The 24,303-nt window shown below is 44.3% G+C and overlaps 2 protein-coding genes across 2 annotated transcripts in view; one reads left to right on the forward strand and one right to left on the reverse strand.

The window, feature by feature from the left end:
- The window catches only part of LOC100877367 (uncharacterized), an 81,916-nt gene extending 63,794 nt beyond the window's left edge, over positions 1-18,122 (reverse strand). Inside the window, exon 1 of the mRNA XM_076530114.1 lies at positions 17,248-18,122. Within this exon, the coding sequence (XP_076386229.1) occupies positions 17,248-17,280 (33 nt within the window). The 5' untranslated portion in view covers positions 17,281-18,122. The remainder of the gene's footprint in view (positions 1-17,247) is intronic.
- LOC100877481 (L-lactate dehydrogenase) overlaps positions 1-24,303 on the forward strand; it is a 114,714-nt gene that overhangs the window by 18,583 nt on the left and 71,828 nt on the right. The window lies entirely within an intron of this gene.

Consider the following 24,303-nt stretch of genomic DNA (forward strand, 5'->3'; position numbering starts at 1 on the left):
AATCATTTTGACAAGAAGATATATCTCCGATCGCGAACGTATGAGCCTCATGCGTGTAACGTTGAAAGAATCCTCTTGCGTGTCGATGCGGCTTGTTTTTCTATAACGGGGCCGAAGGGGTATCGTTAATCGGTAACTGATTTAAGAATATCACCGATACCGTCCATTGTTCCAAACGTTTCCTGACCGGAGAATGCCGGTAGAGCGTGGGCGTCGATCGAGCTGCCGATCTCGCGCGATCTCTTTCGCTGAAATCTTGACTGGCTATAAATTTCGATCGTTTACCGTAATTTCTAATTCTCGAACTGAGATATCGATGATTTCCATCGAAGAATCCGAAACGATGCCGGTTATTGCTTCTTAGCGGCGCGATTACGTAATTGTTCGAATACGATCGAGAGAAAGGAAAGGATCGTGGAGATTCACGGACGATGTAATCGTTGTTAATCAAGCTGAGACCACCATGGCCAATTCGGTGCCAGAAGGAGCCGCGAATTAAAGTCTCAACGGAGCTGGGAACACGGTTTTACGAGCGGCAGACGCTCACGGTGGGGCCAGCGGACCGCATTAGCCTAATCGTTCGAGGCCGGTCTGCCAAATAAATTGGCTGATTTGCATGGGAATTAGGAATCCCCCGTGGACCTTGCCAGGTATCCGTGTGCACGGATCTATCGCGCGATTCATCGACGACCTGTGTCTCCGAGTAGCATTAAAACGGACCTCTTTCACTGGCCCTCTTCTGCTTACCATACTTCTCGACGTCTTCGTTATATCCGGTTCTTCTGTGGAGGCCCAATTTTTTTTCAATTTAAAAACGTATAACTCGCAAAGTTAAACTTTAATGACGTTAATTAGAAATTCGATATTATAGGAAATTGAAACTTGTAAAATTTCAAGCTAACTCGGAATAAAACATGGTTAGGTTTCCCCCATGTTCCCAAGCAATCAGAATATTCTATAGCACGTAATAATTATGTTCATAGGTTAACCTGCACGCGTGTAGTAGCGGGCATACACGACAATTAACATAATATTATCCACAACACGGCATTATTAATGGGATATTTATTGGAGGGAAGCTTCTGCGCGTCCTTGCTGCAGTATGCCGGGGAGATCGTGCGAACCGATCCCAGTTTTACGCCCGAGGTTCTTCTCGCCTCGATTATCGCCGATTTTTCTCCCTCTCGTTACCGACCAAACTGGCCCTTCCGTTTCGCTCTTAGTTCGCGGACAAAAGCGTAGCTCGCTAGCCGGAGCGTTGCGAACGGCGACGTCGACGCTACCGGTTTTGATCGATCTTTTCGCGCTAGTCGACGCCACTTTAGCCGCCGATCGTTGCGCGCGAGAAGCCTGGAAACGATCATTTCGAGCGTTTACGGTGTTCACGAGAAAACGAGGGGCTTTACTGCGCTTTTATGGCCGACATTATCTCTACTCCGGATTCCCGAAACTACGAACGAAGGAACACGGGTTCGGACTGCTCGAACGAGATAGAGTTCTCGTTAAGCGGAACAGGAACGTACTCCTGGTTCCTTCGAGTGTCCTTTCGAGTGCGCCAACAGCGGGTTTCTGGCTCGGCAACCTCTCGAGGCTCGATAACGCTAATTAGGTTCGGAGACACAGCACTCGCCAGTGTCTGTCTTATTTTTATTTTCGGCCGGTTTTAAGTGGAGTCGCACGACGCTTGTCCGAGCTGCGTACACTCCATTTACAACGGCCTTTAAACGGCGTTTACCCTCGCGACTACGCTTGTCGAACGATGTGCCTTCCAGCGCGCGAAAATTGTTCCACTGGAATTTCGATGGTACGGTGTGCTCGCGAAGCTCGGATGCTTCCAGGCGAATAAACTCGTAAGAACGACGTGTACTGGAATCCTTATTATCGCAACACCTATTATCTCAACGTTGCATTATCGAAATGTTAATATCGACGATGAAACTGGGACGTAATCTACTATCGTGTAGTCACGCTTACGACGTTGCTTAGGTACTAGACTCGATCAGGTTCGATGAGAAAGAGTAATGACGGATCAACGCGTGCACGTAATATTGTTTGAGACATCAGAAGTAATATTAAGGGCATCCATAATCACGATGATCGTGTACTTATCACGCTAAGTGTTCATTCCTCCACTGAACTTTATCCGAACATATCTGTAATAGGGGTTCTACTCGGTAGACCCGATATACAGTAAGCTACTGCACTTCCCAGAATTGTTTATCGCCCAAGTGGCGTGATGTAGAACAACCGTCTCTTCCCCAACGGAACAATAATTAAAATGTGGTTCGTGAATGCTTCGGAATAATTCCCCTTTTTTTAGTATCCTGTTCTAAACTCGTAAGCGGTAAAAATGTATAGAGTGCGGCTATTAAATCCTACTGTTTATAACAGGACAGCTGCTCTCGATATTTCAACCGACTCTCGTCCTTCCACATGGTCTGGCCACAGGAGACCAGCTAAAAAAGGGTTCCAGAGCCACGCGTTTGTATAAACACCGAAACGCATCGCGCGGGTGTCTCGTGGATAAACCATGGCTGCAAGCATCTTCCCATAAATCGCGAGTCCCTCTCTCGTCTTCCGATCGATCACAGTTCTCGAGGGTTTACAGAAAAATTGCAACCCGTTAGCCGATGAATACCTAAACCTCGAATACCGCTCGAACGCGCACGAGGTTCGTACCTTGCCATAAATCGGAAGGATGATCCCTCTACTTTCTTCCAATTGAGTGTTTGTTCGCGCGTTTAGAAACGTGAAGGACGGAGGAGAAGAAAGGGCGGCGTAGGGGCTAAATACAGGTTCGAAAAGGAGAAACGAATTACCTACGAATCGGCTCCGCATCCCCTTTTTATTCGTTCCTCTGTGGACCAGCCAACAGTGCGGTCCCTTTCATCCTCTTCTTCCACCTCGCTTGGGAAAACGACTACGGGTCCTTTCGCCCAAAGCGACCAGCTCTCTTCTCCTCTTGCTCTCTTTCTCTCCCTTTCTCTCTCTCTTCCTTTCTTTTCCCTTCAACGTCTCCATTAGAAGCAGTCGCGCCTGAGGCCCCGTGATCTCCTAATTTGCCTACCGACCCACACGATTTCGTTGCGGTTCGATTCACGAACCGAACAACATGCGAGATACGTTTCTCGGTGCACCGAGCAATTTATTTTTTGAACGTTTGGCGTGCTTTCGTGCTTCGTGAACCACGGCTTTGTCGACCTGCGCAGTCTTTCTCTTTCGCTTCCTCTTGCAGTGGTTCCCTCGAACGAGATATTCCAGCCGGAGGGCCAACTTCCTATTCATCTCTCTCGTTAACCACCGGACATCTTCATCGAGGATCAATGGGGAGCCTCGATGTCTCAATAATCCGACCCGCGAATTATACCGACGTCTTGTCCACCGGTCTCCGTCGTTTCGTGGATCCTCACGCGTTCGCGTGATTCCCTGATTGCCACCCCGAGACTCTTTGCTACCGTTCCTCTTTCTTACCCCTTTCTTTGTAGCATTCCGCGCGTCGAAAAAAAAGCTTCTTTGTTCCACCGAGGACCTTCGGTTTTTGCGCGTATAATTATTTCGAATACGCGGTACGCTTTTTGCCGGGGCCAATTAAGCCCGCCGGCTTCGCTCCGATTCTGGAACGTCGCCGGAAACCGTCGAATCTCCTCGGATCGAAGTTGAGAGTTTACGTCGAATTTCGGGGGTTCGTTCTTGTCGCCTGATTCCCGGTAACGGTGATTAGTCGACGATCTATGTAAGATTGTTCGCGAGCTTACGGAGACGAGCAGAGAATTTCAAATGACTTAATCGTTCGACGATCGTTTAAGGACAGAAGCCAAAGAATTATACCAAGGACGTGTACGACGGTTACTGCCTCGCGAAAACACAGACCGTCGTAGCAGGAATGCCATTTACAACGCCCGGAGCCATTTCATTTTCCAATTACTAAATTACATGAAATTTGTGGCGGTCATCGGTAATCCAATACCACTCATCGTTTTAATACCTAGATACTTAATGGAATCTATTAGGTATAATGAGTCATCGTTTAGAACACGCGATAGCATCGACTGACGCTTAATTTCCTTCCCCTTCGACGCAAATCGATAGGCATTCGTTGAAAATTACAGGAACCGGGTCGAGGTAATCGCGTGTTCCAGCTGACGTATCACCTGGCCAACGATTTCATCGATTTCCAAGGATAAACGCGCGTGAAAATCGATAATCGTCTGTCGCGAAAAACCTGTTGCCCCAGATCGACCAAAAAAATCGCGCGATTCGTCTCGCGGTTCGTCTTCACGATTTCCTACTAGAATAACGCTGTTCGAAGATAACCGAGGTATTCGAAGATAATCGTTTATGCGCGAGCGTGATCGCCACGAATCGAGTCAGGAATTATCGTCGCGGCATAAATCACGATCAAACGAGCGTCTCACGGTTGTACGATTTACGAGCAGCGTGAAACTCGACGATAATTAGATCACAAGCGTTCGCTTGACGGAGAAGCTGGTAGACGAGAATCGCTCTCGTGCGAAGATAACATCAGAATTATCGTCGACAATTAATTTCGTTTGTATCGCGTGGCCTTGAACATTCAAGCGACTCGTGGCACTCGGAAGAGCAAAGAAAGCATTAAACAAAGCGATCGAACGAGAAAAGAGAGCAAGACGAGAATCCAGTGCGCCGATGATCGCTGAAATTAATATAACGAGCTTTTCTCATTAAGACGTTGGCTGTCTTTTAATTTCGCGATTTCCATTAACATTCTATAAAACATCTCGAAAGGGGAGTAAAAGATAAAAAGCATGGTTTGGTCGAGTCCGACGCGTTTCCCTGCTGTTCGAGCCATCGACCACCATTAACGAAACTCATTAATAGAGTTTATTACCCGTGCCACGGCACTGCTATTAACGTCACCGTAAACACGACGAGCTACAGCGTCATACGGCTGACTACTTTTATCCGCACGCTCGATAAATCGATCTTGTTCGATCGGCTGACACGAACATCTTTTTCCCCTTGAACTTGACATAGCCTTGACTTCGCTGGATCTCGTTGCCGTTCGACTCGCTGCGAATCGATCCGAAGTTGTTCGGACGTCCAGACGAGAGCTACCTCGTAGTAGCTCGCATTACCAACTGACACGAGTTCCTTTCTTCGCTTCTATGCGTGCGGGTTGGATGCGTAGTTGTTCAATAGGGTGAATTCGAACGTGTAGGAGTTGGAATTGCGTAGGACGTTGATTCGTAGACTGTGAATGCGAAGGAGTTGACTTGGTAAAATTAAATTGCACAGGATATGGATGCATGGAATGTAGAATGTGGATATGGATGCGTGAAATTTGTAAGAATTTCATGCGTAGGATGTTGACTCCAGGATGGTGAAGAATGCGAAGGATGGTGTAGAAGCTGCATACAATAATGATGCACAGGGTATGGATACGTAGAATATGGATGTGTAGGATGTAGATGCCTACGGTATGGATGTGTAGGATAAGAATTCGCACAATGTAGAAGCGTAGGAGTCGAATGCGTAGGATGTGGATACGTAGAATGTGGATGCGTGGGATGTGAACGCGTTCAACGATTCAATTAACATAAGTACTTTAATTAATATCGACAGGGCAAGTAGCGAAGCTTACACGATCGAGAAACAGGAATTACTAGTCATTATTATCAGAGGTAGTCTCGAAAATGGTTGCGAAACACTGACCTACAGTATCGTAACTATTTCCTGTTACCGAAAGGGTTAATGAGATAAATGTTAGCCATGAACGTTATTGGATAAACGTGGGACGCTGGATCGACTGCAAGAAGAGCAACAAAGGTTTCCCTCGGCGCGAGCGATTAGCGGCCGTGCAATCAGCTCGCGTTAAGAATCCACCTTAAGTCGAGTCTGGTGCTCTCGGATGGTCGACTAACTCGCGCTTAAGTCGAGTTAGGCTTTAGTTAAGTCGAGCCAACGGCTATTCTCGAGAGCACGCCATCAGCCCGTGGCGAAGCGTGTACACTCGCGTGGAAAGGAATGCCTTGCAGCGTTCCGCTTTCCTCTTTCCTCTTGATTGATGCCGCCAGCTATGTTCTTCGCCCTACCACGATGTACTCGCGCGGGAAAACGTGGTTCCGCGAGGAGTTTCTCTTCGGTTAACACGCGGGATATTTATACATTATCGCGAGGCGTTTCGAACAGCACCCCCCCTGCTGACGATTCTCCACAGCGACATTCTTTCCTAGGAAATGCTCCGCGTTCTTGCTGCTTGATTATTTCTCGAGCCAACTTTGACGCTAAATTAACACGTTGGAATTTAAAGGATCTGTCGAGTGTACGATACGCTCGGGCTAATATAAAATAAACGATTCGCGAACAGTTTACGTCGAGATGAAAGGAACATCGGAGATTCGTTGGAACTCGAAGACCACCTGGAAGTCGGATACCACGGTTAACCTCATGCTATAATCCCGCGGTATTATCTCTAGCTCTACGATTAAGTACGTCGATTCGGATCGCTGCTTGTTAGCACCCGACACAGTTGTCAAAATTCGAGCACGAAGAGGTGGATCCTGAACAGGGTTAATGGTTTTTTAACGAACAGCACTCGGTCAATTTATATCGCGCCGTTTCTGTTCCGCTTGCACGCTCCGCTGAAGCATCCATCATAATCAGCATTCGTTGGATCAACGACAGCTTAATTAAATTCCGACAGGACCCCGTCAGCTACTCGAAGGAATTCCCGTTTCGCCGTATCCGGTGGAACAAGGGAACAAAGAGAAATTGGAGCAGAACGAACTCGTTTGATGTGGCAACGCGTTTACGTGACTCCGAGCGCACCGATCGCGAAAAACAACGCGCGTACACGTGTTGCCGGACTAATATGGCGTTACACGTGTTACGCGAGTTACACCTTCGACAGGCGAACGAGCAACGTCTTAATTTCGCGCTCGATAAGGCTAATAATTCCCTACTTGATCGCGTATCGTGCTCGAGAACCTCTCGATTAATACATAACGCTGACGCGTACTTTATATCTGGTGCACAGCTGCTCGATTACGGCGTGTATCGTTTGTTTGATCGTTCGAATGATGAATGAAAAACTCGATCGAGACGATCAGTACCGTGTTGTTTCGTTGCTCTCTTATTAGAGCGATAATGAGTCACATTTCGTTCTTGGCTAGTCTTTAGTTTCTAACGCATCCCATCGTTCGAGAGTGCTCGTGATTTGTTAGTGGGTCTTCCTCTTTCTTTGCCATTTCGGATGAATACCATTGTGCAAGTAATCGAACGAAAAGATTCATACCCACGCGTTTCGCTGAAAGATCACACGAGAAAGCACAAAGACGAATCGTCGCGAATGCTATTCAGCAATCGCAACGTGGGAAGTTATGATATTTAACGAGGGAAACGGACTGAAATCGTTAACGATCCACAATGCCTTTCCATTTCACGCATTTCTGCATACGCTGCTGGAATTTCCGCGATCCTGCGATCGATACAACACCCGCAGCTCGGCAGATGATGCATATCAAACGAAGAAACAGGGACACAATGGGGTACACAATGCGCAAATGTCTCGAACAGAATCTGATTACACAAAAGTTTCACAAAAGAACTCGTGTCGCAACCGAACGGAGATTTTTATCGACGGTTTGTTCCACATCGGGATCAGCGAGAAATTTACTGTTTCCCTTCGATACGCATTTTGAATTTCAATCGCTAGACACAATCGCTATCGATACATCCTTTCGAGATAAATTCAAACAACTTCTCTGAAGAGAGAGTTTGAGAAGTCAAACTTATGAATTAATGAGGGATCTATATAAGCTTAATTATAGTCGATGTTTGCGAAATCATCCGGTTTCTTTTCTGAGTATTTTTTTAATTCACGGAGCTAATCATACAGCGCTAATATTATTTACGCCCACGTTTATTATCTCTTAATTATCTGTCTATTATTATAAGCTGTATATCAAAAATTCAGTACATCTTGACGTGATGTGTTATTTCGAATACGATACAAATAGATGCATGTACGTTTCGAGAGTTTGTGTTGGGTATAATCTACGAACGCATTTATTGTTGCGATAATGGGGCCGTAATTGAGGTGAGTACATTCACGATGCGTTACATAATACGGGAAGAAAGTGTGTGAAAATTCTTACGCGATATCCATCTGTTGGTTACGAGTATGGCAGTATTCAATTACGTGTGCTAATTGACAGGTGTTGTTACAACGAAATTGAAGGCTCGATGAAACGAATAATTACGAGGTGATCGCTGAAAGCATCTAAATCGATGTTAATCGCTTCAGGAAATGAAATTCTCTTAACATTCATAATCAACTTGATTTACAACTTACATAAATTCTAAATTTGACAGACGTTAACACTTCAGGTAAACTAATGTGTCAATTATACGAGTAATTACGACGTTATAAATATCTGCACAAACACTTCAACTTTCTTGATATACAACACTACATTCCCTCGCGTATTCATGAATTTCGAAACTGAAATGACTTAGGATCAATGAAGCGAAAAATCAAAACGATCGATGTAAATTGGTACACACTCGTTATGCTTCTACGTTTGGATAGGTGTTGTTGCACGCCAATGTTTTCCCTTCGAGGCGCGTAAACCGCAAACGACGCCTATCGTGTAGGACATCGAAGAAGAAACATCGTCCTCGACCCCGTTAGGCAGTTCGATAATTGACGTCGAGGCGTCATAAATAGCAGTGTCCCCAGGATTACACGTTTTCTCGCGGCGATTAACAATTATAATTATCCCGCTGCAAGCGTCCGAGCGATTCCACGAGCGTGCATTCTCGCGGCGTGGCGCGAGAAGCGTTGGCGCGAGGGCTGCAACCAATTTGCGTACTTCTATAAATGCAGGTACCGGTACCTTGTAACCGTCGAGTAGCCAGTAAATGTTCCTAGGCGTTCAGTACCGGCTGTTTTCCGTATTATACATAATGCATGAGCCGGTATGCGGTTTCTTCCTCGTTCCCCTGGATCTCGCGCCTGGACCACTGACTTTCCTCGCTATTCGCTAATTAAGAAGCAGCTGGATTTATCCGACGACGATTAAGTCCCGTGTCCACGGGGTGTCGAATTGTTTTCACGCTCGCGCGGTCTGTGGCCAGAATAACGCGCCGCTTCGTGGTCGGCCAAGTAGCGGCAAGTATTTGCTATATGGACGTTAGGCTGCGTTAAGAAAGTAATTAACGCGAGAGGTGTAATCCTCGGGGTAATAAGGCTTCGAGAGTTGGTCGAATTCCTCCTTTTTTCTGCCTTCGCCGACTTTAATGATCCGCTCTTCATACGACCATATTGCCGTAGGTAATTAGGGAATCGTTTCGTTAACGTTTCTACTACGATATAATTTTCTGCACGGCGATAAACGAGGAAGGATCAAGTTTTGCATACAACGTGTAATTGGATGGGGAGATTTAATCCTCGCATGACGAATGTGGCCTCATTTTTATTCTCTTCGTATCGCGCTTTTGTGTCTACATTGCTTTACGAGTGCAAACATGTACTTACACCTTGTTATTTATCTGTGAAAATATTCAAGCTCTCAAACTTACAAATTTAATATTTTCAAATTCTCATACGGATGGTTGCATACAGTTTTCGTTTACGATACAGGGCTGATAACGCGAGTAACCGAGCTCGTTTCGAGCAGGTTTCTAACGCAAAGAAGATGAATTTCTCGGCGTGGCTAATGACGCTTCTTGTCCACGAATTCATCTTATAAGGATGTTCTTCTCGTGATGGTTTTCGCGATGCGAAAAGGACCGTGCCGGTGCATAAATATGCATGCGTCCGCCGGTGGCTCTTGTACCTTTGCCCCCTCTGGTTTTTGCTAATACGCGAACCTCCTTAAAAATGTAGCCCTTCGTCGTTTCGTCGGACAAAATACCGACCTCTGTTACCGATATATCACTGGTTATGACGCGACACGATAATAAATTAAGCAACCTTGTTGTCGAAAAGGAATACGATCTTACGGTGCAATTTTGCGATAGGAAGTTTATTTATGGTGGTATTGCGCTCAGGGTTTTGCGACGATACTCTTAATTAACTTCATGATTTATTTCAAGCGACAGAACCGCACTTATTTATTGCAAGATAATTTTATCACGAAATTGAAATAATTTCAGTGGATTGTATAGTGGGAGCATGCTCAGAATTTGTAGACAAACGCTTTAACGCAGGGTATTATACTAAACCGGCATATAATGTGCACTTAATTTGAAATTATAAATGAAGCTAAAAAGTAAATAAACAAATGACGAAGCAAATTAGTACACACATTTATGATCTTGATGAAAATCAATGATGATTTCAAGGAATGTAACAAAATGTGTAGCTTATAATAAGAAACTTGTGGTTTTAGTGTCAACACTAAACCTACCGGCATATAATGTGTACTTCATTTGAAATTAAAAATGAAGTTAAGAAATAAATAAACAAACGACGAAATATAAATTAGTACACACATTTATTCTTTATCTTGATGAAAATCAATGCTGATTTCAAGGAATGCACTTTAACAAACTGTGCATCTTATAATAAGAAACTTGTGAAGCGGTCATTTGACCGGTTTGGTAGTTTTAGCGTTAATGAATGACTTGTAAAATTTTGTTTGATAAATTATAAAAAGTATCGGAACAAGAATCCGTATGTCCAGTATGAAATTGCAGAATCTCGACAATCTCCAGATATAGGTAAGATCGAAGGGTTTGAAAATACCAAGAAGAAAGCAATGTCGATTCGTCAGCCTTCAAAGGGACCGGCGATATGTAAATAGGCTCGCGATTTCCTGGTGGAACGTAGTCTCGGCGAGGGTGCATCGATACACGTTGGCATACGTTCTTGTTGGCTGTCGGTTGTCGGGGGTCGGGAGGGCACGTTATCGCGCGAATCCGTGCACCGCGGGTCCAAGAATTTCCAGAGAAGCTCCGTATGCATATGCATGCATCCGCTGCGTATACACGGCGACGCCGGTAGACGTCGGATAGGAAATAACTGCCAATTAGCGCGAGCCCCCAACGGAGGAAACTTGAGTACAAGCCGCCTCCGCTCGCTGGTGACTCACTTTTCATTGTAAGCTTCTTAGGCATACACACGATGCTCGTTACAGCTGGACGTTCTCCAGGATTCAGGAGTAAGCCGCCAGAAGATGTCATCGGACGAACATTTCTTCGAGAATTCATTATTATCTCGATAGGGATCAGCGAGGAGTTTTATCAACGTTTAGCGGAATTACTCGTTTCTGATGATCTCGTCAGCCTTGACGTCGTTATACGCGATATCACCGCTGCAACTTCTGTGGAGTAACCGGTGGCGCCAAGAAATTGCATTATCGATCTTGTCACTAGCGATAAGTAATTCTCGCTCGTTATTTGCCTTCTGGAGGCTAGTTATAGCGCGCACGCAATCGAGATTGCCCACATTAATTAAGCACGAGATCAGGTTGCTCGGAGTAGTCCAATATATCGGCTTGGTTACCGGTTAGTCCAATTTGTTATTACTCGGTCAGTGTTAATCTTACGCGTGATACGCTCGTATCCCGTTCCTAACAGTAATCGTTGAACCGTATTACATGGGGGTACTGGGAACGGACACGTGGATCGATTCGTGACCATAAGGGGGTAGAGTCATTGTCAAAAGTTGAGATTGCACGAACTGTAAAACGAAACAAGAGAAGTTGACGTGGCATGAATGCTTCCGAAGGGTGGCTCGGTAACTTTAGAAGCAGTGTTCATAAATAATTTATTTCCCCTGTGTAAAATATCTAATATAACCATATGCACCCCGGTCTCGTTTCTTTGACAGGATAAGAACCGGATTTTTGAGCTTTCACTGAAACGCGAATGGGAAATTCTTCGAGACAGGAGCGAATAGTAATCGATATTTTTTGCTAATTACAAATAGCTTTATAATTATACCTCTCGTGTCAGTGGGACCGATATCACATTCCTTTTTTCACGCACCTCGTTACCGGCACCGTTTTTTCAATACTCAGTTGTACGATCTAGATTTAATTATCTTTCGTGTAAGCCGAGCAGACCGATTAATCGACAGCAAATTATACACCGTTCGGTGATTAAAAAATGAGGGGGAAACCCGCGTAATGCATCGATGGGAGAAAAATGTGCCGCGATCACGCAACCACCGCGAACACCATATGCCCCGCTGAATTTTATCACCGTGGATCACGAACGGTTCGTTTATTCGTTTCGTTACTGTATCACCCCCAATCACACGAATTTTCTACGCATCTGCTTCGTTCCCCGCGATGCAGCCGCGCGTGTCCACACGCTCGAGAAATCGAGTCTGCGAGCTTTCCACGAGCGCTTTTTCGTCGCGGTTCGAGAAGCAGCTGCGTGTTTCTCATCGAGGGGTTGCCGGTTTCTGAACGGAAATGAACCCGATTGATCAATATTTATAATGGCTGGTTGCAACGTCGGAAGGGGTGATGGCAATTTATATCGACAATAGAATTTAATAAAGTTCTGTTTGTCGTCGTTCGATTCAATATACTTTAACCCTTTACTCTCCATAATTTCTGTTATATATAAATAGATAAAAAATGGGGTTCTCAGTAAAATACATTGTAACAAAGTATGTGACAAATACATTTTTCATTTATTATAAATAGTAAATAAATGAAAATATACAATTCAACCAATCTATTTATCTGAATTATTCATAAGGTCCAAAAGAAATGTGATGTCAAGCTACACTCGACATAGGAGTGCAAAGGGTTAAAAGAATTAGCGATAGATTGGTTTAGATCACAAGTTCAGACACAAAGTTTAGAGTAGCTACAAAAATAGATGTGAAAGTAATCAAATGCGCTTTTGGGGATTCAAACAGTCGACTATATAAATATTTGTGTTCGTAGACGAATGTTATAAAGTCGTAGAGAGGATTGTAAGTAAAAAGTTCCGTCTCCCACAGTGTGCAAAAAGGAAGATTCACGCTGTCCCGGCGAAGAATTAACTCATACACGACCGATAAATTTCCGTGGTGTACGTAAAATAAACCCGATGATATACGAGCCACGATATTCGTAATTTTCACGACGGCAATTCACTGATAGCTGTATTCTCATGAAAGCTACTCGCGGACAGGCGAAATATTGCGTACGCCTCTGCGTCTGCCCACCGTGATATAAATGCTGTGCCAAGGATAGGCATCGTTGATCGCGCGGCAAACATAAGCAGGTAGGTCAGTCAGCCGGTGAAAATTGCCTTCGAGGAGACGACGCGCGTACGCGCTTATGTACCCGAGGGTAGTCATCAAAGGCACCAGCTTTTCTCGTGTGTACTCGTGGAAAAGTTAGCCGTGTGCCACGGGTGTATCGCGATCGTTCGTTTCACTGAAACTAATGTCTCAATTCATGGAAACATTATACCGTGCATTACCAAGAAGGGAAACGAGCAACTCGGAGCCGGTTGTTTGAACGCGCAATGTTATCTTGTCATTATCTGTGCCATTTGCAAGTTTGTCTTTTAAACGCGGCTCGTAATTTTTCAGCCGATAGCCTATCATCAACCTTTTTGCATCGGGGCATGAAGAAGCCGCGGTGTCTTTGAAATTATGATCAGAATACGTAATTCTAGAGGAGCGATTACTCTAGCGAGTGAATTTTAAGGTTCATTAGCGTAATCTTCTTTTTGTGCATGCTATACACAACGAAACCCCTTGGGGATCAAAATTTAATAGCATTCTAATTTAAAGATCGATCAAACTAAACTTATTCACGTTGATAGATCTTTAAATACGTTTTAAAAAGTGGACTAACGTTTTAGATATTTGTTGCTTCTGTTTCACTAATGTAACCTTGTTTTGCTAGAAGACTTTAATGCTTCATTTCCACATGGCACTGAATTTCTTCGTTTTTGGATAAAATGTCCGGCAAGAAAATAAGAGTTAACCAAATGCAAAATCATCGCAAATGTCACAGACTCGCATCCATGCTATAATTATGTACGGCGTATACCATAATTCTGGTATGATAAAAAAGTAACTCGGTGGTGTGGAACCGAGAGGGGGTGTGTCGCACCCGTTAAGAGCCGGTCTTTAAACGGTTAAATTACATAGAAGAGGCACGGTATAAAACATCGAGCGGAGTTCATCGCGGACAGAAGATTCGTCTCGCTTCGACGCCATGATTAATATCTCGAAAATAGTGTCATTACCGAGGAGGGCAACGGTGTCATTGAAGTTCATCGGGTTCGAAACGTTCAACGCGTTCGACTGTAATTTCCATCGAGCGACTCGAGTTCTTGCAATTTCATGGCGCGTTAGGGACGATCGTGGCCCGCGGCTACGAATTTCGTTGTGTGTTCGCCATTCCTGAGGCGCATGCACGAGAAAACTCGAGGCGAGGATAGAGATCGCGATGTTAGGGCAAGAAACGACCATTAAGCGATCGCGGTTTCCGCTAATCGAGTCTTTCCGCTTGTAACGTGGGAGGTTACGCGAGTTTCTGCGAGCAACGTCTCTGGACTAACTATATTTGTGTAAGATTCATGACAATTGCCTCGAACAATGAGCTTTCGAACTAAAGATAATTTTGTCGAAATAAGATTTTCGAAATCTTTCGACGTTTGTTTAACAATTTCACCCCTTTAACGTTAAACATTTTTGACAAATGGAGCATCCAGCAGCTAAGCCAGAGGTGTTCACGTTTATTAGTTCGCATTGGTCTCTCGCGGTTCGTTCTTCCTGCACAATGTAACCGGGATTGCACATTGTTGTTTATATTTACGCGTGCTGGCATAAATCTTCGTTTAACTCGCATTCAACGTACGCTCGTCCGCGAAAATACGACCGCGTAGTCGACGCGGCCACGGACCTGGACAAGCTTCGTCACGGATAAAGCGTGGTCTTCATTAAAGCTAACCTCTTTGCGTGCCGACCGACCATTAACGACCGAGGACCGGACTACGACTAATTTGTACCGTAAATGAGATCTCGAGGATCGTTACCCCTGTGAAACGATGCCGGTTCGACGCTCCGTCCTCGCCGCGATCTTCCCTCGGAAATTAGAGACTGATAACGCGCTCGAACACGCTCTCCCTCGGCTCTCGTTCTTCGACGATTCGACCCGCTCGTGGGATATCTTCTACGATTCAATTTGTTTCTGGAGTCGCGCGATTGTAATGGTTTTAAGTGGAGAAACGCTGGAGCGTGATGCTGGCTTTAAAGAGGGTAGCTAGCGTGTGAACGACCGCGTTTGATCTTTATTAGAAGTTCTGCTGGTCAAGTAGATCGTACATAGTTCCAGCGTCTGTGTGTCAAAGTGTACGCGATAACTAATGAAGTTGACACGAGAGGCTCGAGGCTTTCATGTCTGGGATTGTCACGCTTGACAGTGTTATAATACTTCAACATCCCTTGTGTTCCACAAGCAGTCTCATTGCGCTTCTAAATTTTAATTGCATTTTAAATTATGTACAAAATTATTATAAAAGAGGTCCGTTCAATTTAATAAAAAGCTTGCTTTCGCTTTGCAGCTGGCAGAAAAATATTCGCGCGATTTATAAGTAGAAAAAGTATGAAGTAATTCATTTTTCGTCTTGACAACTGGTGCGTGTAACAGGATGAAAAAAGTGATCGCCTTTCGTCCCCTTTCCGCTCGAAATTTCAGCGATCGCGTAATGCGCGGGGCCTATTAAATGAACCGGTTTTAATGAATTTACGCGTACGCGGGTAGCTTGCACGTGTAGCCGGCGAGCGGAGTCGAGCGGAAGACTAATCGAGCGGGGCGTAACGAGCCACCGACGATCCTTCGTCCCGCGGACGAAAAGTCTCAGGGTTTTTTGCGAGCTCGATTCGGAAATTTGTCTGTCGCCGTCTTAATACGCCGGCTGTCACACGCGTCGACGCTCATCCATCTAGAGTACTTCTGGCAGGTACTCTGTGCCATCTTTCTTACGTATAACATTAATTCGCCGGTTCCCACGTGCGATTTCAGCGTGAGATTCATCTTGCTACGTTTATCTCCTGGTCTCGTTTGCCGAACACTTTCGTTCCACTTTCGTTTCGGAGAACGAGTTTTACTGCATTTGTGTCGATAGTCTTTCAATGTTTGACAGTTAACTTAGGTCATGGATTTAACGATCGTGACTCTCGAAAAGGTTCACATTTTTATCGAAGGTCATAAATTGTTTTCATAAATTAGCTACTTTTCAAAAAATTGTTGTCAATTATAGTATAGTCAGCATCGTGGTTCAAATGCAAGTACAGTGACAAGTTTGAAGTATATCCTACTTAGTGTTCATTTTATGTGAATCTGAGAATGATAGGTTGAGAAACACTGCACTGCTACTAGGCGCCACTATAGCTTCTTTCTAAGCGCTACTTGGCTTATTCAAGATGGTGTTACTTTATGCTTAACGCATGCAGTATGAATCACATAATATGAAAGTGGCGATAAAACGTGTTTCGAGGCAGAATCGTACGTCGATAAACTGATTCGGATTAAGATTTAATGTTCTGTTTCATAACGAGTTACACCCGAGACGACTTGAAGTTGAAGGGCGGTAAAGTTACTTTTAGCTCAATTGTATATCGAGTCACGTTAGTTGAATTAATTAGTAAGGATAGTCGAACGTACGTAGGTTTATTGTCACTATAAATAAGAAACGCTGACGCGTGTTTTGAAAGACACGTGACATCGAGAGAGCGAAGAGTAGTTTGCATACGAAGTATAAGCGAAATTTTTTGCATAAATTGTGAAGCTGTCGCGACAATCGCTATGCGCATGCCGTCATTATTGAAACGTCGTAAAAGGTATGGCTCATCGTCGGGGTAAACGGCGGTTGATATGCAAAAAGCGTAACGAAATATAATAACGTGAAAATTGCACGTGTACTGTCAATGTATCACAACATTTCACAACTCGCGGTTCTATATAATTCAGCGACTCGTAACGTCGAAGATGGCCACGTAACGATATTTGTTTTCGTATAATTACACGGTTCGATTCGAAGCGCGTACCTGCCGCCGCCTTACATATGCGTGTACACGCTTTTCGTCTTGTAATTACAAACTATCGCGGCGTTCAACGATCGTCCATCATTTTCGCGGAACCTGTGATTACAACGTTTACGACGTTTAGAAGGGGTGGCTAGGTAGTTCTTGACGCGAGAAAGAACCTGCGAACGCGCGTTCGCCCGTTATGCGCGCGAGTTTTCATCGATATTATCGGCCTATGCGAGCAAAATATAATTAAGAGGATACAATGAGCTCACCATGTCCTCCATGCTGTGATTTCCGGCGTGCATTAATCCGTGATTCGTACAGCTTCCCACGGGTGTCGAGCGAACCGTAGCATACACGCACACCGTATTATCGTTAAAATCGCACTTTCAGCCTTCTCTCCGCGTTCAAATCACACGTTCTTTCCTTTATCCTCTATCGAACAACTGGTTGTCACTGGTCGATTCATCGTCCAATCCACGATCACTTACGAAACACTGACTTCGCGACCGATCTCCTTTTGCTCCAAAAACGTCTGCCTCGGTGGGATCATAACACCGTTCCGCGTATGGTTTCTTCGCCGGAGCGAAACTCGTGGAATCGTGAACGATGACCGATCTTATGGGTGCTACCGCGATCGAGGAATTGTCTAAAGCTGTCGCAGAGACGCACAGGCGGGGGTTGCGATCCTAGAGATCGCCGCGAGGATGGTCGTCACCGGTACACACGGTGACGACACAGACAGTCAGGGTGGTCCGCGACGCGCGACATCCTCGTACCGGTCGTCGAAGTCTCCGACTGGAGCTTGGCTAGCGACCTTCCGCGATTCGCGTTCTACCTTTCGAAACGGTAGTCAACCGTCCACGATGAGTCTCAATCTTCCGACACTCTTCGGGCCAATCTTTTCGAGAACTATCACACCGAATCGTCTCGATCGAACGACGGTCGACCTGTTTTTATCGCGTTCCAGCGGGGAAGCACGTCCGGTGGAAAGAGGCAGGGGACCACACACAGTCGTGGAAGAAGAAGTTCGTAGAACGGAGTACGGCGGATAGAACGCGAAGACGAGCGGATTCTGAAAGGACGCAACGGCGAGGAGCGAACCGTTCGCCGGCTCGGGCTGAATCGCACTGACTCGGTTGTTGCTTTGCCCGCCAGCTCTGACCGAGACGTGTTGCGCCCGAAGGAGAAGGAGAAGGAGAGAGACACGCGATAGCGTAGAGGGGTTTCAGGCCCTTCCATCGGGAACCCCTCTACCGTGGACGAGGCCTACCGGGTGCCCAGGGCTTCGACCATTATCTCTGTTAGACGGACTACGCCGACCCGAGAGGGAAGTGGTTCCGAGGGCTTTATTATATTTACGAGGCGTTATCGAGGCAATCCAACAATATTGATTCCGCGCCGCGAAGAGATCGGCCATCTTTAAGAACGCCCAGTCTCCTCTTTTACTCGAGCGTTCTTTTCGCTACCGGAGGGCTCCTCTTCCTGCTCCACATTTTCGTCCCCTTTCCTATTTCAGCGCAAACCATCGATCTTTTATCTTCAAGTTTGTACACGAGTATATCCGATACATTTGATCCTAAGAGCACAGGTGTTCTCCATGACGCACCCTTTTGACACAAGTTCGCAAAGTTCCCTTGACAAAAATGTTAAGCACGAGAAATATTTCGTGCGTGCATGCCAAGGAGATAGATTGACATATCCTTCGTTCCAAAAAACAGAAAGGTGTCGGCTAATGAACTCCACGTGTGAATTTTGGAACACGATCCTACGAGGGCTTAATATTTTGGAGCAGACCAGCGTAGACTAAGAGTAGGTGCATGCGGGTTTTCGTGTTCTCCTTGATTCGAAGACAGTCACATAGGGGTGACCTCGACCCCAGAGGTTTTTTCGGGATAGATCCAACTGGATAGCAGCGAGGTTCTCTGGTAAGTGAGACGTTTTCGATTCCATGGCGGCGGAAGTTGTGAAACGTAATAATTTATTCTTTGTCCGGCAGCGGTTCTCGTTTTTATTCCCTCAACTTCTCTAACCCAATACCGGGAATAAAAACGAGTTTCTCGTATGAATTAGATGTCCTTTTGAATTATCGTGCCGGTTCGTATCTGGCTCGTTGCCGGGGTCATTGTCTTTATAATCCCAGTTCTCGTTTCAGTTCTGGCTCCGTGTATTATAACCAGTGATTTAGGTGAACTCTATTATGTTACTCTTCTGGCATACATATTGTCACATTAAAAGCGGAGCTCCTTTAAAAAGGTACCGCCTTTCTAACAGCGATGAAAGCGAAATAATCCAACAATATTTATACGTTTTTCTTCAACCCTCGTTCAATGAGTTCTGAATATTCCCCTCCTGGAAGTGTTACTTTCTTTCAAGTGTACTCGATGTTTCATTCAGAACATAATTTTGGGATTTACGCGGTGAATGATGCATCTAACTCGTTCGCATCAAGCTTCAAGGTATGAAGTTGTACTCTAAATCAATTCGCAACGTTCGTGTGTCGCTAAAGCCGAATTTATACGTCTTCACTTTGGATGATCATAGCGGATGATTCATTCGGTACAAAATGACAGCTGTCGTCCTCATATCGATTCACTGCTTGAATTTATGATTCATTCCGAAATATTCTTGCTCATAACCGCATTTGCAATAGCGTGCACGTACATTATAAAATATATGCTTATACTTCTTATTTTCATATGAACAGTTTTTTCCTGCTGAGATTATTTTGGGATTCAACATTTAAATGTGAAATAAAGTTTCTCTTTACGTCCCCATTTTGGATTCTAACCCATAGAAAACCTTGATTCAATTCGTACAAAGCAGATACTGGTTCCACTCCGTTCTGATTGGGTCCATTAGTTCTATCGCTTTAAACGAGAACACCAGCGCTTTTGGTGATTTCAATGCCGTAGAAATAGCATTCTCCAAGCGTTCATGTACGACATCGCATTGTCGGCCATTAAAGACAATTTTTGCCAGCAACGAGTCATCAAAAGATACACGACGCTGATGGGCACGTAGCAAGGATGTAATAATTCTAGCAAAAAGAGGTGGTTTGATTACGCGTTGCAGGGTGAACTGGTTGCGGACGAACGGGAGCGTTGGGTAGACTCGTCGCAGGTTCAGGTGCACACGTGGATGTGTGGGTGGGCCAGGTAACAGCTGATCGTCGCCGTTGATCGGAACGCCGGAGCAGGAAGCCGCGGACGTCCTCGTGCTGGCGTCCATTTGTACGCGCGCCTTGGAATTTCATCCGTATTAGATTTAAGTGTAACGATAACGATACCGTATCTTTCTCGTCCTCCCACTCGTTCTTTGCTCCTCCTCTTCTTTTCCTTCGTCGCAATTTCTCCGTACGTAACTCCGCGATCAGTATTCTGTAAAATGCCATCACTCTCGGTTGCTGGCTCCTCGTCTTTTCCGTTAAGCAAAAACAAATACGTCTATCTTAATTGAATTTCAAGAAGCCATTTGAATGGGACATAACGCAAAAGCCTAGATAAGCGCGGCGATTAATTAAGCATTCGTGAATAACCAATCGATAAGTTTATGTCTCGTTTGAATTATTCATCGACGGAGTGTAGAGCGGTGACACAAAAACACACGACATTTATTCATATCGAGGTTTATTTTCTATGGGACTTCGCAATGCGCTTTACATATGCTCGCCGTAGTAACAGGTGTAAAAACGACGCGAGACATTAATTATCTCCGCTAACAAGCATTACGTTTTATTTTGCAATAGGTTTCCCAATATGCTCTTCTAGTTCTCGACGTCCGCGAAGATCAATGGACTCTCGTATCAGATTTTCTCTCGTAATTACTCGCGCTAACAATTTTCCTCGCACAAAACTGGGTCCTCGATGTCTCTTCGTCCCATTTCCGTTCCCTAACCCCGAACACCCGGAGGCCCGGAGCGCAGATACAAATAGAGAAGACTCGTTCTCTCTAATTCCCGCGAAAGCTCGCTCGCCGTGTGCCCAAGGTAGGAGGGTAAAGGAAGGAGGCTTGATGAACTTGCCTCGTGAATCACCTCGCTTATAAAAATCGGCGCCGATGCGTGAGAGAGATAATGGCGGGGAGGAGCGGTAACAACAGGTTTGCTTATGTACGCGCGTACACCGGTCCCGATGGAAGAGGTACGAGGCAACGGTCTGGGCTAGGGACCAGGAAACTCCGAGAGGAGCGACGAGGAGAACGAGATGCGCGACTGCGACGCGTGCACTACTCCCAGAGAGGCAATGCGTGAACCGTGCTATATTGCAGGTGAATCTGCACGCGTGTGTACCGCTCCGTTCGAGTTCCGCGAGGGTGGCGTTTCATCTACGTCGTGTTACGTTTATTGGCGTTACACGCTCAACAGCCGAGCCAAGGTGGCCGCTGCTTGCCTTTGAAATCATGGGACCCCGATGACTCGTGAGAACAGACGGTGCTCGATGTCTGGATAGCTCCGACGATTATTCCTGCCAGCTGCTGACCTGCCTGCGAACAGTCTGCTCTGATACCAATATCTGGAATTCGCCCCTAATTCACACTGATAACGATGCTCGACTCATTTCATTTTTAGAAATGAGGAATTTGTGTTCATTTCATTTTTCTTTTTCTCATTTCATTTTTAGAAATGAGGAGTTTCTATTCATTTCATTTTTCTTTTTCTCATTTCATTTTTAGAAATGAGAAACTTTTAATCATTTCATTTTTCTTTTTCTTATTTCATTTTTAGAAATGAGGAATTTCTAATCATTTCATTTTTCTTTTTCTTATTTCATTTTTAGAAATGAGGAATTTCTAATCATTTCATTTTTCTTTTTCTCATTTCATTTTTAGAAATGAAGAATTTCTAATCATTTCACTTTTCTTTTTCTCATTTCATTTTTAGAAAAGAAGAATTTCTAATTATTTCATTTTTCTTTTTCTCATTTCATTTTTAGAAATGAAGAATTTCTATTCATTTCATTTTTCTTTTTCTCATTTCATTTTTAAAAATGAGGAATTTCTAATCATTTCATTTTTCTTTTTCTCATTTCATTTTTAGAAATGAGGAATTTGTGTTCATTTCATTTTTCTTTTTTTCATTTCGTTTTTAGAAATGAGGAATTTCTATTCATTTCACTTTTCTTTTTTTCATTTCATTTTTAGAAATGGAGTTAATTTTTAGAAATTGGTATACGAATCTTTTCTTGAAATCTAGTCACAAGTATCTCGGTTCAAGTATTAAAATTATTATATCATAACAAGCACCTTATTTTAGTTTTCTAAGGTATAATATGTCTTCGACAGTCATACCTTATATTTGATCAGAAACATGGTTTCACCATGTTAAAGTTTTGATTAAAAGTGGCTAAGGATTGTAATCCGACTATTACCCGTTAATAGAACAGCACAATTGCATTACTAATTCTCAAAGTGCAACGCGCTGCAGAGAAATGGACTACAGATAGCGAGTGAATAGGTTCCCGTCATTATGACATTTCTAACAATCGAATGAAAGGTTGGTCGTAAGATGACTCGCCAACGCTTCGCGATATTACAAGAAACCTCGACGAGAAACCGACGAGGCGTAAAACGAATCGTGATGCACTTTAATCCGATAAGCGGTGTTCCTCGGAAGCGGTCGGAAAATCGAACGGTTACAGGCTAACGAGAGATTCCTACTAGCCTCGTATCCCGTTAAATAATCTAGCAACGCAAAGATATGCCTGGAATCGATCCCCGCGATCAACGTTAATTATACGCGAATCCCACACGTGAGCTTTCGTCGATTCACATTCAATTAGCCTGACCGAATGCCTGGGCGCACCTTCGGTCGCGATATTCAGATAGCGCTTTCGAGGCAGAAGGACCTTAATCGATTACGTGCCAGGACGATTGAGAAATCCATCCATTGTTCGCTCATGTCGGATCGAGCGGATTCGTTCCACCATTCTTTTTATGCCCGTTTTCTACGGTATTCTGACGCGTATAACCTCAGTTTTAACACTTTGATTACCACCGGTTATTGAAAGTCTCGTCTTTATTGCATATTAACTCTATATCTTATTAACAAATAAAATATGTTACACGATATTTCTAATGAATGATAATTTCGCGGAGGCTTCAGAAACGTATCGCTAATGATTTTGACGAGGTGGAACATTGAAGCGAAACCAATAACAAATTGAGACGAATGCAGCTGCACCGATGCATAACACTGCACGCGCACGTGATGGAGCTAATTAGAGTCGTGCTCGACAGAGGTATTCCAAGAATCGGCGCAATAACTCGCTACCATGAACTGGTATTTTAATTTGACCGATGTCCTAACCGGTACACAAGGAGGAAACAGTGTTCGACTTAACCTAAATCCATGCCGAAGCGTCGTGAAGCAACGTGAGATATTAATCTGGAGGCACTACTGGAGGCGAACTTCGCTATCCGTTACGCAAGAGCGTAATGGGCCAGTCGTAAATTTCGTCGTCGGATTTGGATTAATATGTAAAAGCAATTTAACCACGGATAGCTTGGTGACAAAAAGTCTATCCGACGGTATCGTGCCACCTAACCGTTTCGATTTGAATTTCGATTCCTTCGGGCACGATTGAAATCCACGTGGGCGTGTTAGAATGTAGCGACCGGTGTCTCGAAACGGAAAGTTGGATTAATTTAAAACCGCCAATATTTTTATGCTGTTCTTTTTAACGTGAACAACGAAGCGTACGCTGATTGGAGTCGAGCGAGTTTAGAAACGAGATGTTTCGTTATTATAGCAGTTCTTGGTGCAAAGGAAAACAAGGAAGTTGAAAACCAGTTGGCGAAACCGTGGGCGTAATAAAATACGCTCTAAGCTGTTCTGGACACCTTGTACGGGACACGTTTAGTAACCGTGAACGACATTACATCTTTATTGTCCTTACGTGTGTCGTTGGCCAGTACATGCGACACAAGTAGAACATACCAGCCAACTTTTGGAACAGAAAATGATCTTTCAGAGACCGTTTAAATGCTGTAAACCTTATCTTTATTAAACACCACGAGATAGAAAGTGCGGTATTTTAACGCTTTGCTGAACACATGTTCAACTAGAATATCTCTACGAGAGTAGCTAAGGCAAATAATTTTCACTTTCACGATAAATGAGGCACTTATCGTTTTCTGTATTGATTGTTGTAATTATTCCAAACGACCGAAGTCTAAACGACGCATATAAAGGTGGCTGTGTTAACTATAACATTATCGGAAAAGTTGCAATATAATACTATAAATATCCCGAAATTTATGATAATTGCTTGCGATGAAATTTATGGTGCAGAGTTGAGTGATGGATCGTAAAAATTTTTATTGTCAGA

This window comes from Megachile rotundata, chromosome 3 (genome assembly GCF_050947335.1).
Source record: "Megachile rotundata isolate GNS110a chromosome 3, iyMegRotu1, whole genome shotgun sequence".
NCBI classification, from domain to species: Eukaryota; Metazoa; Arthropoda; class Insecta; order Hymenoptera; family Megachilidae; genus Megachile; species Megachile rotundata.